The 16,943-nt window shown below is 30.4% G+C and overlaps 1 protein-coding gene across 1 annotated transcript; it reads left to right on the top strand.

Moving 5' to 3' along the window:
- The first annotated feature begins 12,786 nt into the window (after nucleotides 1-12,786).
- On the top strand, nucleotides 12,787-15,384 carry LOC100168549 (keratin, type I cytoskeletal 9). Its single transcript, XM_001946088.5, has 2 exons — nucleotides 12,787-12,942; nucleotides 14,010-15,384. The coding sequence occupies exons 1-2, from the start codon at nucleotides 12,925-12,927 to the stop codon at nucleotides 14,739-14,741; spliced, it is 750 nt and encodes a 249-aa protein (XP_001946123.1). The 5' UTR covers nucleotides 12,787-12,924; the 3' UTR covers nucleotides 14,742-15,384.
- The last annotated feature ends 1,559 nt before the right edge of the window (nucleotides 15,385-16,943 follow it).

The raw sequence follows: 16,943 nt of genomic DNA, 5'->3' as shown, positions 1-16,943 counted from the left end.
AACTAAAATTAACTCTGGACATTCTAAATTGTATTACATTACATTTAATATATACAGCATACACATGTGTGGCTGTATTTTATATATTATTACGTCAATCCGTTGTGGGTTCACTGAATAATTGATGTATGTAGAATGCGGTACCTTCTGATATATTGCCAATAATTGAACAAAATAAATATATTTAATAGTAACAATAATATATTCACAAAACTATTGCGCATCGTGCTTTAATTATTATAATGATAATTAAGTAGGTATATAAAATGCTTACCACGTTTAAATTATGTATGTAAAACACATCTTTTTTGAGCTGTATTAATTTTATATTGGTAGCTTTGGTAAAAAGAAAAAAACACCTTTAGGCACTACGTTCAAAACATCTATAAATAATTTGACTTAAATAGTTAAATGTGATTGAATACAATATAATTTATAGGTAGTACCTGGTACTGATTTAAAAATAACGAATAACTGATTCCATGCTATATTGATTAAATAATTAATAATAAGTTCCTATAATATATTGAAAATAAAAGTAAAATAGATATAACTATAGTATGGCTAAACCTACCTATAAAATTATTTTGTAGGTACCTATCTATAATAGGCACTCAGAATTAATGTGAAAAACAACAATAATTATTCTGAAATAAATGATAGATATTTTAAACATTAGGTATTTATAATTCTTTTTACTTTCACACTCTGGAAAGTTTAAAAATGAGAATTATTATTTTAGACTTTCGTGTAGACGAATTAAGATGTTTCATTGTTTCAACGCATAATAATCATACTTCAGACATACGACCACAATATTATTGTTTTATTATGCGGGAGTAACCCATCAAAAAAATCTTGGTGAGGCTGCAGGTCGATATACGAGAGACTTTAATAATATGATCAATTGATCATAATATGAGTTGAAGCAATTCTACGTGAAATGCATACAATATTTATACACAATATACATTAATATAGGTATACAGATTGTAACAGACAGAACTGACTTTTGGAATAACTTTTGGTCTAATCAATAATTAATTTTTTTTATATATATAATTTATAGTCACTTGCGCTACATAAATATTATACAAAAAATTATTTTTATTTTTTAACACTGAAAATAAAAAGTTAAAAATTTGATTTAATTTTTTTTGGATATATTCAAAATACCCAATTTGTAAATCTGATTACAAGAACAATTTTATTAATAAGAACATTTATCTCTAAGTCAACTAGTTTATTTTTTAGAATTTTTTAAAATACCAATATTTTTTTGATTAAATGAATTTGGAACGTAATAACTTTTTTCAAAATATTTTTTTTTGGAATATGCTGACATAGTGACATGGGTATATTTTTAAATTATTTACTAATCATATAATTTTAACAATTTTTGTCATGCTTTTATGTAGCATAATTTTTTTTTCGTCAAGTTTTTCTGTTACACCTCGTCACCTTGTATAATACATTAATACTTGCAATATAGCACGATATAAATAATATGTAAGGTACTATGTATTTAATTAATATGATAACCATGATTGATAGCGCCAGATAACCTTTATTTTTTATTTATTTATAATTCATCAGGACTAGCCCTTTTACAGTAAAGAATGTGGTATAGGTACATACGTAACTTATTGTAAATAATATTATTAAAATTTTTTTTTTCAAAACTATTTATAAATAGTGAAAATAAATATAACGACATTATTAGAGTTATATCCCTATACTAGTACCACCATCTTGTATAATATATGTATATTATAATATATTAATTAAGTATTATAATATTCTATAAGTTTTTCCTTTAAAATAAAAGTAAAGTAATCTTACATAGTAATATTAGGCTTTGGCCATTCGTTAAACTACAAACTCGGTGTAAACCAGCAGTGTTGTATAATTTAATTAATATTAATTTGAAAGTAATAATAAATCATCAGATTTTAAAATAGTATTCTAAGCGCACGAGCTGCCTACGGTTTGCTACGTGCTTATAAGGTTTTTCTTATTTATTTTGTACATTTGGGACTTTAACCGTGAAGTACCTATAATTGCATCTCTATACATATCTACAATTACGTAATTTATTATCCAAGATTAAAGTGTTACAATATGCAAGAATTAATATATTATGAGGATTGAGTATATATAACTAAGTATACAAGGTAGCATAAAATTAAATTAAGAAACCACCATCAACGATAAAATTTCAAATTGGTTTAATAACCATTACACGAATAGGGGACAAATATTGTTAATATATATATATATATATTATAAGAAACTATTATAGTATAATACCGAAGGGCGAAAGAGATGAGGCAAATCTTAAAAAATATAGTCTCATATATACTAGATTCTAGCACATTTGAGGGGTGCAGAAAAAGGTGGTTATTTTTTTAATGTCTTCTAAAAAACATAAATTCATGATTAAAAATAAAAACTATTCAGAATCTTAATAGTATTTTACTAACCCTAATAATAAGTGGCCCAAGGTAAGAACTTGCACATAGTTGTCGTTTTGATCACAACGATATAAGTTAAATTGCAAGTCTCAACTCTTAAGTTACGTATATATAAATGAATGCCCGTCATATTATTATCATACCATAATCATAATGCGCTGATAAGTGTCATGTATACCTAATATTCTGTTTGTTTAAAATGTAAATTTTTTTTACGACAAACTTAATGACTGCACAGTTGCGTATTCACAAATATATTATTTTACATTTTATGATTAAACCATCAAAAAACATTCGTCACGGTCATTCATTTGACATAAATTCATCCGATAAAGGTCAAACTATAGCTGTGGGACCTGGAGACTGGAAACATTACTCAACTTTCCGATACGCCATATTAAACGGATTTTTTTAATATGTCCATATCAATATTTACCAACTGTCCCTAAATTTAATAATGATTGTTTAAAATATATATATATAAATACATATCAGCCAACGAGCAGGAATGTCTTCTAATTGCAGGACAACGAGCGAAGGCGGGCGAGCAACGCTCACTCAAGACAACAACAAAAAAAAAAAATATATATAGAAAGGTGAATCTTCGCGGGGTCGTTAAAACGTCCAAGGGGCACTGCACGTGTGAAATGGTATATGATTATTTATAATAGTCTAATAGTCTCCCGTCTCTCTCTCTCTCTCTCTCTCACTATCTCACTATCTCTCTCTTTTTCTCTCGAAATATCTCCCTCTCTACCCCCTTTACCCTGTCACATACACGTCGTTTGAATGTGGAAAAAGTTGATAAACGGCTATTTTATTGAATAAAACAAATTACTTAGCAATCACCGCCACGAATATACGCAATGAAAATCGAGACGAACCGCGCACTATAAACCGTACACATGTATAGGCATTAGGAATTGCGCAATACGCAGCGGCCCAAGTCACTGGGTCACTCTGTATATGCCCGTTTTTGTAGGATTAAAATGATAAAATAAATAGGTAAAAGTATGTCCAGTGCGCGTTGCAGCACACAACATCATGATGCAGTCGAGGGGCCACGCAAGATTTTTTACCAGTAATAGATAATACCCTCGGGAATACGCGTCTTCGAAACGTGAACTGCGTGTTTCCTCTAGTACGATATTTCTTCCACGTAGGTAGACATTCTAAAAAAAAAAAACCGCGTCGGTTATAGGCGTAGGTATAATATAATACTCTATAACCACGGAAAAAAAAATACAATATAAATTCCGCGTTGTAAAACATGCTATTAAAAATCAAATAAGGACATATTATAATAACGACCTGCAGTTAAAATTACTTATAACAACCCGATGACACCTGCACCCACCCAACTTGGTAATAAAACCGTAAAAAACTGCTAAAATTTCATCTAAAAACATTTTTTAAATGACTATACTTTTAAATCAAAACCTGGGATCTGATAGTTTGAAAAAATATATTGTTCAGCAAGCAGAAGTTTACAACTATAGGTATACTTTAAAAACGAATGTTGCTGGCGTGATTTTTAAGTGCATTTAATGAATTATGTAACCGAAATTGAAGGTTAAAGAATTTATTATCTAGTTTTTTTTTTTTTACTAATCTTTTAGATTTTATTTACCCAAAAAATTTTACAACGAATTAAATAAAAATCATAAAATTAAATCTGTTGTAGATAAGAATAACATGCGAAACTGAGCAAATACGATTTTGTGGCCTGCTATCGTTTCACCAGCTATTGCATACAACCCGATGTATAGGCAATGCGTATAACAAGTGAAAAAATCTAAAGTACACATTTATTGAATGTATACCTATACCTTTTTTAAAACTAATCATAAAATACCTATACGATATACCTGCGATTGCATTTTACGATTATATAAATTTTCAATTTAGACTAATACATATAATTTGATATCTTAGTAAAATTGGTTTAGCTTGGGGCTTGAAAGAGTATTATTAGTCATTTGGACATTTGGTAAGTACCTATTGTAGTGGTTGATGAAAACTAAAATCTCTCACCCGGAAGAAAAAATACACTTAGAAATTCCCCAAGGCTGTAATTCTGATAATATTATTACGACGTGTACTTTAAATGAATAAAAGAGAAATGGCAATAAGAGATACCTAATGACTTAAAATAAATTACGACCATTGTTTTTTTTTCTTCTTAAATATTATATTAAAGTATTAAAAATAATATTTTTTGGTTAATATATATAGATATAATGAATAAAATAATGATAAACTATATTATGGTTTTACACGTGAGAAAGGGTAATTGCGAATGCACAGCGACCAGTTGGAAATTATCATTTTATTACTGTCTTTTCAAGTTTTAAGGAGTACCTACGTACCAGTATCGATACAATAATATTTAAGCTAAATGTAAAAGACGCAGAACAATAATATTATTTACATAATATGCAAAATAATTATTCATATTATCATACTGCAGAAAGACTTTATCTGCGTATTACACGGCCTTAAACGGATACACTGTTAAAATGTGTCATTATTATTATATTTTTTAGAACATTATATTATATTCTACCGAGAATTCGACAGCTACTTTATGTATTTAATCCTTTTTTTCTTTGTTTGCCATTGCATAATAGTCTGAAAATATATTATACTGAACACACTGGAATTCAAGTCACGCCACCTTTCTGGGTTAATTTTGATGTTTCAAAGTTAAACACGCCGTTTGTACTCAAAATATTTGTGTCCAGAATTACTAATCAGTAATCTGTTTAGCTTCTATCTACGGAATTAATCAGTAGGTCTTGGCTAGGCTAGACTATCAGCTGGGACAGTTGAATGGTTGTTTAAAATATTTCGAAACAACTATTTTTAATAAATAAAAGGCCACTGAAGTATATTTTATAAGTTTAATTTTAATTTTTAATAACTATACACAATATCATATATTATCCATAATTACTTTATTAATTGTAAAAGGTTCTTTGTCCAAAGTAAAAACTTTTACGGAGTCTTTTTTTTTAAGAAATATATCTGACAATCTAATTTACTATTCTTATTAAAAATGTATGCATACAAATATACTAATGAAAAAACTAATACTTAAACATAAATTATAAGACTTGATCGTTTTTATTGCACACGTCTATCTATAATGTTATGGTATACCTATTTATGATCTATAATGTACCTGCGAGATTAAAATATGACTATTATACTACGCCACAGATATAAATATTCAACTAAATACGAGTAAAAATATCTTATGTGCCTACCTGTAGTATTAATTTTATTGGTTCCTTGTATATAATAAAATGCATAATAATAAAATTCGTACCGGGTTCAATGGTTCATCGTCATAGACTGCAGTCGCATTGAACCGGGTACTTTTAAGTTTTAAAGCATAGGTTTGCATAGCATATCGCGGTGACAATGACGTTTATGCCTAAGTATAGTTATGTCTATAGGTATAAACTTGTTGCATAATGGGCTCATATAGAATCGTTAAATAAAAATCTCCTACGATTTTAATATGATTCACTGCGGCGGGCACAATGAAAAACTACACAAAAAAAAAAAAATAGCACAGAACAACAATTTGTTATTTAATTTATTTTATAGTTTCTTACGTCAATCGCATCCAGACACATGACAGTAATAATTTATCGTGGTATAGTATAAATATAGGTGCCTATATTACTACGTGTATGCGATACGTATACATACGAAATTGGACGGACAATACATTTCAAACGCTATAAAACTAATAGTAAAAATCTTCTAGGTCAAGGTTGAAGATTTCACAGCTGTATAATATACATAATATAATAAGTAGATATATTTTTAAAGATTTTAAACTATAAACACGAAAAAACAATAAAAAATGGTTGTCTTTTTCTCCGTGTGCGTGCATTTAATTTTATACTCAAAATTGTAGATAAGAACTAGTGAATGATAGTATTTTGGTATATCTAGTCGCCTTATTAAATTTATAAATATATACGAATCGTTGTCCTTGAAATATTGTAATTTTGGTCTGTTATTGTACATTAATTGTACACACTTACGCATAGGTAATATTACCAATTACATCACAAGACTAAAAATCAATTTTACAATAGGTGCCTATTTTCTACTCTTTTCGATCTCAAGTTCAAACAATTTATTAATTTTTAAGTAATAATGTTTAAATCGATTACGCTGAAACGTGGATCTCACGCTCGATTTTAATTGTTTACATTGCAGAGCGTACAGACGAAACCATTGAAGTGATTGCAATATAGCTTATGGATATGTTTTCAAAACAATTTGGAAGCCAATTTGGGGCTTTAAATTTTAATAGGTAGCTGTAATTGGAGAGCTGGGAGCGAAAGGGTTTAGTTTAGTTACACCTGTATGACACTGTGAACTATAGTATGTCATAATATGTGTACGTATAATAGCATAATAAATTATGCTATTGTAAAAACATCTTATGTATTTATAATGTATATATTATATATAAACTGACTACTCCTCAAGTAAATAATATTTTATAGTTGGTGAAATTGTAGTGGCTTACCGTTTTTTTTTTCATCAAATTTATATTTTAACTTTCAAGAAATCTCGTTGTTTTTTGAAAGTCTACCAAAATTGTTTCACTTTCATACTATTACTTACTAACCAATAACGCCCGTTAAAACACGCGATACAAATAAATATATAGTATCTACCAGGATTTTGAATAAAATAAAACATAATAATATTATTATGCTGTCTCATGAATAAATCACCTGTTCAGATAACATACCTATATATATTTATATATAACAGCTGCGCATGCGTTGTGTTTATTATTCAGGTTATCTGCTGCGAGTATTATTATAGGTCGGAGCTCTAAAAACAGCGATAATCTTCCGGTGTTATGTCAACAGCAAATGTGAAGTGTTCAATATCCGTGAGATTTATTCGGTCCAAAAAAAAAAAAAAATACAATATGTAATTACATATTACGACCGTATAATATAGTAATATATCTATACAATTCGTTGATATATATATAACCACTCGAGGTTCGTGGAATAGTAGATAATATATGTATGAAAATAGTCCACATCAAACAACAGCGAACCAGTCTTCCAGAGTTGAAACTCAATCATACATACAACTAATCATTTTATAATTACGACTCAGGTCATCTGCATACCTAATATATAATATTTATTACTTGGGTGTAAGATTTTATAATAACGCGTTTTGTACATTGGACATCATAGATAGGTACCTACTATCACCGCGTGTGGGTAGTATATTTGGAAAGAAATCGTGACATCCGAAAACCAAAAGTTTTTACAACGGACGACGGGTTTTCGATGGAATTTGCCTACCTGTTGCCTACATGATACACGTTACTTCGGGTACTACAACTCAGTGATTATACATAGGAACCTCCTAAGTCCTAATATGTACTTACTGTAAAAATCGATCCCACGTGATAGAGTGGAACCGCCAAGCATCATGTCGCTTCATCTCGAAAGATCGTAATGTGCACGTACTACTACTCTATCCGTTAAACCTTATAAGGCGGATGAAACGTTTTTCTTTTAATTTTTACAAGTCGTAGGCACGTCTTTTTCGGGACCTACATATTGTATATTTCACCAGTGGTCTACTTTCACCCGATCGGATATAATATATAGTCCGGTGGAACGCACATTTCTTACATAATTATTTCACACGCGGTACTCATCCGTATTGTTAGCGATATTGCGTCATACAATAATGGACAACAGTACAATGAAAATCATCTGCAGGTGGTTCGGTCTTGCAGGGTATTAACCGACGACCGCAACCCCTAGCACGTCGAGTATATCGACTAGTACACTTTCTGCCACTTTCTGCGGCCGTCTTATACGGAATGACGATAAGAGAGTAGCTGGTGCGATTATAATATTTTGCGCATAGAATTTGCAGAACTTCGCGTGGTTCTCCAAGACACCCTAAATACACATAAATATAATTATAATGTGAAGGAATAGTTATTCTTTCTAGTCCATCGATAAGCCTTGTTAAAAAAAAAACAGTATGTAATACGTCGATATGCCTGTTGTACCTTCACACGCAGTAGACGATAACTTTTAATGGTTACGTTTTGACTGCGTTTTATACCGATTACAGACGTAGGTATGAAGCTTATCTCAGATGCCTGCAGGTATAAGTGGATGAGAAAAATATTATGTAAAAATTCCCATACTATAAAATAAATAAAATATATACTATAGCAAATATTATCTTGTAAGCCTAAAGAATAATGTGAAAACGACATTACCTATATAGGTCCATCAACTGAAAAACATTGTTTTATGAAAAAAAAAATGTTAATATAGTTGCATGACGCAAACGTAAACATGGAACCTGCACTTTCTATATAATATCTATCTATATAGGTATATAAATTATACTACAGAGATCAAACATTGATGGATGATATGTGACCTTAAGTTTATACGTAATTTAAAACATTTTAATCATTCGTATTAATGTAAGATAATTTATCTGGGATTTATTTTTCTGAGAAATAGATATGCCTATAAAAAATATTATATAATAAAATATTTTAAAATATGACTAATCGTTATAGTTCAAGGTTTATAAAAAATGTTAGTATAATGCAGATGATGTTGTTATCATGTTATAATTTGGATTCAATATTTAACAAATTGTTCCAATCGAAAACTGTAAAAAAATATATTATACACCAACTAGTATTCACTATATGGCCTCTGTCGATTGATTTTTATCCCGAAATCGATTTTAAGCAGTCAAAAAATTAAATTCTATAGACTTAACTATTTTGAATATACTTTTTATAAGTTTACCTATTCATTTGTATTCATTTGTTTTAATGACTTGTATTTAAATGCTTTACGTGCATTTTATATATTAAAATGTAGTTGTTACCTGTAATAATTCAATTGTTTTTGTGTTATTAGATATACTAGGTACCTTCTTACTATTTTTGATTTATGGTTTGAATAAAAGCTATGTACCTATGGGCAAGGGTGGGCAAGTTAATGAAAATAATTAACTCAAGTTAAGTTAAGTTAAGAGGACACAAGATCGATAAGTTAAAAGTTAACAGTTAACAAATTATAAATTTAACTAGAAAAGTTAAAAGTTAATATAGTAAAAAATATAAACTTAACTCAGTTTAAAAATAGTTAATCTATTTTTTTTAATTAGTATGTAAATCACATAAAGAGTGAATGTGTCTTTCTAGTTTCTATAATTTATAAATTATAAAAAAACAACTTTATTTAACTTTTTTCTTAATGTACACTGTATACCCTTTTACTTTTACTTTACCTACTATTATTTACTAATTTAAACTATACTCATCTCAAATTAATAATTAAAAAATTATATTTTTTATATCGTATAGCAATTGAATGTCATAATACGTGAATATGAGTACATGACTTTCATATATAATATATATTATAAGTTATATATAACATTTAAATTAAAACATAACAATTGTCAATTTGTAATTTAAAATGATTAATTGTATTAAAAACATTTATAATTGCAACTCGCATAATATATAATTTACAACTTAATAAAATATATTAATATACACACAATTATGATATTCAGAAAAAAAACAGAAATTTTTTTGTTATTATAGTATTGGATTATTTTTCTTTTATACTAATATAGTAATATTTACGTATAAACGAATATTTCAAAATGTTTTTAACTTGATGGATTTTTTGAAATCAACTGAGACAAGCTAAGTTATTTCAACTGTAAATTAAACTAGTTAAGTTCATAAGTTGATTAGAAAATAAACTAACTAGTTGAGTTAAAAAGTTAAAAAAAAATTAACTTTTTAACTTAACTTTAACTTTTTAACTAGTAAATTCCTACCTTTGCCTATGGGTATATAGATGAACTAAAAATCTACTTTAACTCCAGTAGATATTAAATATACATTTACTTATGCAATACCTATGTGTACCTAACGAAATACACTGGAACATGTTGCAAAACCATTTATTTGCCCAATTTTTATATTTTATTTACATTTTTTATGAAATATGAATAATAAATAAGTTTTTCTGGTGGATCTATCAAGTGTATAATATATTAGTATATTATGTACAATGCAATATTTAACTAGCAATATTGAAATGTTTGGTAATGAATACATTTATAATATAAAAAAAACACCAATGTTATAGATACATATTATAATATATTAAAATATTAATTAATAGTATTTTTCGAATAATTAAGATTGTTAATCAGATAAAACCACTTATACATAGTTATGCCATCAAAGTGATGAGATATAATTGATAAAAGGAAAATAAAAATTATAATTAAGGGAAATGTACAATTAATATATTAGTTTTCTGTTTTTATTATATGATATATATTCTATTGTTCGGTGAATTATATAATTTATAATATTTATGCACTTTTGTATTTTAACATACCTATCTATTATCTATAGTCTATAGACAATACTCATATTTTAACATTTAAAAAATCTGTATAAGTATGTTTTTGATATTTTAATTCTTTGTTGTTTTTAATTATAAAGTCGTTTATTAACTCCGTGAGTATTTACTTAAAAACTCTCCACGAATAATTTCCAAGTGTCATTCAATATTTATGTTGCATTCGCTTTCTTTGTGAAATAATTTAAACAATGGAAAGCGTTTTGAATGTACAATGCACACCTACTATACCCACTAAAAATGAACTTTGAATATATTTTACGTTATATTTAATATTTTTGAAGCAGTTTGATGGCATTTGATCGTATCATAACAATAATGCACCATGTAATGTAATATCTACTCTTTCAACAATACAATAAGTTACATATGTCCGTATATTCCAAGCGTTACCAGGGCCTAAAATACATCTGATTTCAGGGGACACACTTATTAATTTAACTGTTACCTTTGGACTCTGAGAGATTTCTAAAGCAAAAAAAAACTTGTGGGGGTTTTAACACCCAAAATATCCCCTCTTTTATACAGGGTGTACCAGACAGAACTGACTTTTGGAATAACGTTTGTTCTAATCAATATTTAAATTTTTTTATATATATAATTTATAGTCACTTATTGCGCTACACAAATATTATACAAAAAATTATTTTTATTTTGGACATTGAAAATCAAAAATTAAAAATTTGATTAACATTTTTTTGGATATAATATTCAAAATAGCCAATTTGTGAATCTGATTATAAGAACAATTTTGACAGTAAAAACATTTATCCAAGTCAAGTAGTTTATTTTTTAAAATATCAATATTTTTTTGATACAAATGAATTTGGAACGTGATAATAACTTTTTCAAATTATTCTTTTTTGGAAATTTGCTGACATTAGTATATTTTTATTTTCTTAAATTATTTACTAATCATATAGTTTTAACAATTATTGTCATACGTTTAAGTAGCATCATTTCTTTTTTTCGTCAAGTCTTTCTGTAACTCCTTGTATACCACTTACCTTACACATTAAGTCATTCAGGGGACACACTTTGAATTTCAAGGGACACAAAGTGTGTCAAGGACACAGTATTTTAGCCCCTGAGCATAACATATCAAATTTGCTTTTCGTAATATAGGTACCTATATTGAGTTTGTTGGGTGATATATAGTGACTATTATAATTTAGTGTTAATCGATTTGAAAGGAGATTATAAGACGATCATAATTTCTGTTGAGTTATTATTTTTGATTTAATAATTCAAAAAGCTGTATTAAAGTATAACTATGACATAGGACTTACATGTGATATTACATCACATACAAGTATTTTCATTTATCATTAGATAAAAATTAATTTGACTTAAATTTAGTTTGTATCAATAATTTACCACGCTCAAGTAGTAAACTTGTACCACAATAAATTGGAAAATGTTTCAAATGGACCATAAAATAGTTTATACTTTATAATAATACAACACGTTTAATATATTATAGGTACCTATGTACTACATGTCACACAAATCTTAGATATTATACGAAATTAATTCTATTAATTTTCCCGTACATTTAGGTTATAGGAATGTATAGTTATATAACGAAGTGTGCGTTTTAAACGAACAATTATCGTGGGATTATAACTTGTGCATACTGCTGCAGTGTTATACTTATATACATTATTATTTTTTCTTATGATTTAAGCAGTTACAATCACTTTATATTAGGATATAATGTAATTACTAGTCTGGGAATCTGCAAAGAAGTTTTTAATATTCGTTCCTTTCATTTTCAATCCCTACCAAGCGCGCGCGCCGTGTCCTGCAGGTGGGTGGTGGTTGTATAAAATAGCTGAGCAATTACATAGAGGTATCCAATAGTCGGTGTAAGTTCGGTGACTAGTCAGTGAATTCAGTGGTTAATCTTTTCTGTTTATTTTAACACAAGTCAATTTTTTTACATTTTCAAAATGAACGGTCTTCTTTTGGTAAGTTACTTTTTTTTCATTTATTATATTAATATTAATTTTTTTTTTTATTATCGACCACGATACCTATCGCTGTTCCTATCGCGTATAGCAGTAGATGGTTGTTCGGTCGTTCATCTATAAATTATAACATCATCTATAATACCAGTGAATAATATAGTAATAAATAATGATAGTATAAAAAATAAAACAAAAGTGCGGTCTAGCTGCAGCAACTCTCCAGACGAAAACCTTTTGGACAAAACCAAATATGTTTTTTTTTTAACTAATCCACTGCGTTAAATATTTTTGTTTATACTTACTATATTATACACTATATGCACTGCACAAAACGATAACTTATAAAATAATATATGCATTATCATAATAGTCCAGCGTTAAATTCTGTACACCCGTCTCGGGCATTGTATATAGAGCTTTCACTGTATGTTTAAACCGTTCTACTATGGGTATTTATATTCGTATACTATGTGCACGCGGCTTAAAACGTAAATCGTTACTCGCTCATAATGTAGTCGTGTTTATATTATAATATTTTTCTTCTCGAGCCCAACTCTGCTGGTTTTAAGCAGTCTGACAGGCGACGGTGAACATTTTTAATATTTCAGTGATTTCTATAAAGACTTGCATCGATGCTTCGCTATATAAATTACAACAATCTATATGGTCTAAAAAGTAAAAACACATTATTTTTTTTTCTATATGCCACAAAAAATAAATTTCAGCTAAAAATAGTTAAAATCAAAAAATTATCTTTTTTTTGCTGTGAAAGCAGTGTAAGATTTATTCAAACTAAAATGATTGTGTTTTTTTCGTAATTTTAAAATTAAAATGTTTTCGTTATTTATTTAATATGTAAATATACGTCACATGCTTTGAATCAAAACGAATCTAATATGAATATATAAGTTTAGCACGTACAATTTATTGACGATCTGATGATTTCAACTCGACTCAAACCCAACTCGACAAACGAACAAATGCTATCATAATATTATTATGTTTTCTGGTGTTCGATATTATAATATTGTATTTAATCCATAAACGTTTTATTGCGGGTGTTGCAGTGTCTCGTCGTCGCCACGGCCGCCATTGTCTCCGCTGAGCCACCAAGCAGTTACAGCCGACCATCGTTCGGCGGTGGACACTCGTCCGGCGGTGGACACTCATCCGGCGGTTTCGGCGGTTACTCTTCCGGCGGCGGCGGTTTCGGCGGTTACTCTTCCGGCGGCAGCGGTGGCGGATACTCTTCCGGCGGCAGCGGATACTCTTCCGGCGGCGGCGGATACTCGTCCGGCGGTAGCGGTTACTCGTCCGGCGGCAGCGGTTACTCTTCCGGCGGCAGCTACGTACCAGTAGCACCGGGACCATCCACATACGAAGGACAGTACGTTGACGGACAGTTGCTCGAACAGATCAAGCAGATCGTACTCAGAGACGAAGCCCAGAACTCCGGCTCCTCCTCCGGCGGATACCCGTCCTCGTCCTACGGCGCCCCGTCCTCATCTTACGGAGCACCATCGTCGTCCTACGGCGCCCCATCATCGTCCTACGGAGCCCCGTCATCGTCCTACGGTGTCCCGTCCCAGTCGTACTCTAGCCGCGTCGTCGGCGTCGAACTGGAACAGGTGAAACCAGCCATCCAAGTGGCCCAATTCCAACAGTCCGGCGGATACTCGTCCGGCGGCGGTGGCGGTTACTCTTCCGGCGGTGGCTACTCGTCCGGCCCGTCGTCCTCCTACGGAGCTCCCTCCTCCAGGCCGTCGTCGTCCTACGGAGCACCGTCGTCCTCTTACTAATAGCTTTCGGTGCGCGGCTGCTCGGCCCGTCGTCACCATCTAGCGCGGAAAACACCACAAACCGCAGCAAACCGCATAGCAAATATCCATCATAATCGCATAACGTACACAGACTATCCTCCGCCCCTTCGACGCCGCCGTGCCAGACCGCGACGTACATCAGCCCTTACTGCGTGTTATATTATTATTATTATTATGCACTATCGCGATCTGCAGTCCTTCCCGGCAACATTCAAATAAAAATTTAATTTTAAATTTAAATCAAATTAAAAAACGCGAGTGTACGTAATATATATATTATTATACCACGCGCTTACGACATAGTGTATGTATATATTATTATTATTATCATTACCATCGACATCGCGACATGGCGACGCGAAAGAGCACTTATTTTTCGTATTTTTTCTAAACTGTATTTTTTTTATATTTTGTTATATATATATAATGTTTTTTTTTTATCTATTGTTATAATATACGCGTGTAGTCGAAAGTTAAGCCATATCGAATATTTAGATACTTACATATTATTTATGATAAAATATTACAATAGTGAATACTAGACTAAATGTAATATTGTCTGATCATTTTTTTATGTATAAAAACAATACGATAGATAAAAATTCAATTTTTTTATAAAATATTCTGTTTTTTTATTTATTCTCTTATATTTCTTACATGATATACTACGAAATAGATAGATAGTGAAAGATAGGGAGTTACCGCCGCATCCTTCGATGGGTTTTTCAACACCCCACAATCTCATAGGCAACACTTGGTAAAAATACACATCATCGTTTTGCGAGCTGAGTTATGAGTTTTTGTAAGTAACCGTAATGATTAAATAGGTCTAATTTATTGTATCTGTACAATGATTGATTATATGATAAAGCGGTATACGTCGAGTCAAGAATAATTTCAAAAGGTATAACTGGTAAAGTCTGCGCAATGTGCTGTTGTTGCATATTGTACTGGTTAGGTACCCACACCTATTATTGTATTGACGCAAGGAATACGAGTACCTACCTATATGTAAGTAAAAAAAAACCCCGTCAGTCTGGTGTAATCGTCTTCAATTTTGGATATTTTTTTGAATCTCTTATTCCGATATCTTTCGACAGCTACTACGTTTCCAACGTTTATTATATGATGTTTTAATGACATTGTATAATAAATATACGGCGTAAAGCCTACATTAAGCTTAGCCTTTCACATTAATAGTATTCCGTATCTCGTCCTAGGTACATGATGTTGAGGCAATAGGTGTAAAAATGATTGTAATTTATCAAATTAGTTTGTGTCTACAACCGGAGATCGTTTTTGTGCGAACTGCATGGTTGAGATATACCTAGGTATATCTACATAGCTAAATATATTAATATTTTATACACTATTTATACACATGTACATTATGAAGGTTAAAATCCTATAGGCATTAAATTAAAAATGTTGATAATTTTTTAAAAATAAAATCTCACTCATTGAAAAAATTAAAATATGCAAATATTATCGTGATAAAACGACGAAAACTTCGCGGTCCGCATCGAAATTAGGTTATAGATTACAATATTATAGAATGTTGCTCAACAATAAAGACCCGCCGAAGTGTCCCTAACGCCGCCGCAATAGCCACCACGTAGGTACTTACATTTGATAGGCACTTAGGTAATGGTTATATTGTCAGTTGGTACATGTTTATACCACGAATGTGTATATTATAGAGTCGATTATTATTACCGTTTTGTTGTTTGCTGCAAACGCGCGGCCAAGGTTTCCTAGCTGGGGACTCGGCCAAAAACAGGACGAAAAATTGAGAAATTCAGACGACATTTTTATCGTGTACATACCTATACACAAAATAATAGGTAAGCACAATCACGTGGTATTCGGTAGATCATACACGCGCACTCGTGCCATATAATATATATACCTACTACATTGACATAAGCGTATAGATACCTACCTGTTGTATTCAGTTGTCACAACTATATAATATAATATACACGTCGAAGCCGGATTTTTTAAATTACAAATTAAATTAGGCGGCTGTATACAATATAGGTACCTGATGTATAGAAGCAGTACCTATAATGACACGACTACGACGTGCAACAGGTAGGCAGTAGGCGCAGACTTAGGCATAGCATACAGCCGTATACTACCACGCGTATGGGTACACCAGCAGTGCAAATTGTTGCCACA

The sequence above is a fragment of the Acyrthosiphon pisum genome, chromosome A3 (genome assembly GCF_005508785.2).
Source record: "Acyrthosiphon pisum isolate AL4f chromosome A3, pea_aphid_22Mar2018_4r6ur, whole genome shotgun sequence".
In the NCBI taxonomy this organism is placed as follows: domain Eukaryota; kingdom Metazoa; phylum Arthropoda; class Insecta; order Hemiptera; family Aphididae; genus Acyrthosiphon; species Acyrthosiphon pisum.
This window is presented reverse-complemented; position numbering and strand designations above follow the sequence as displayed.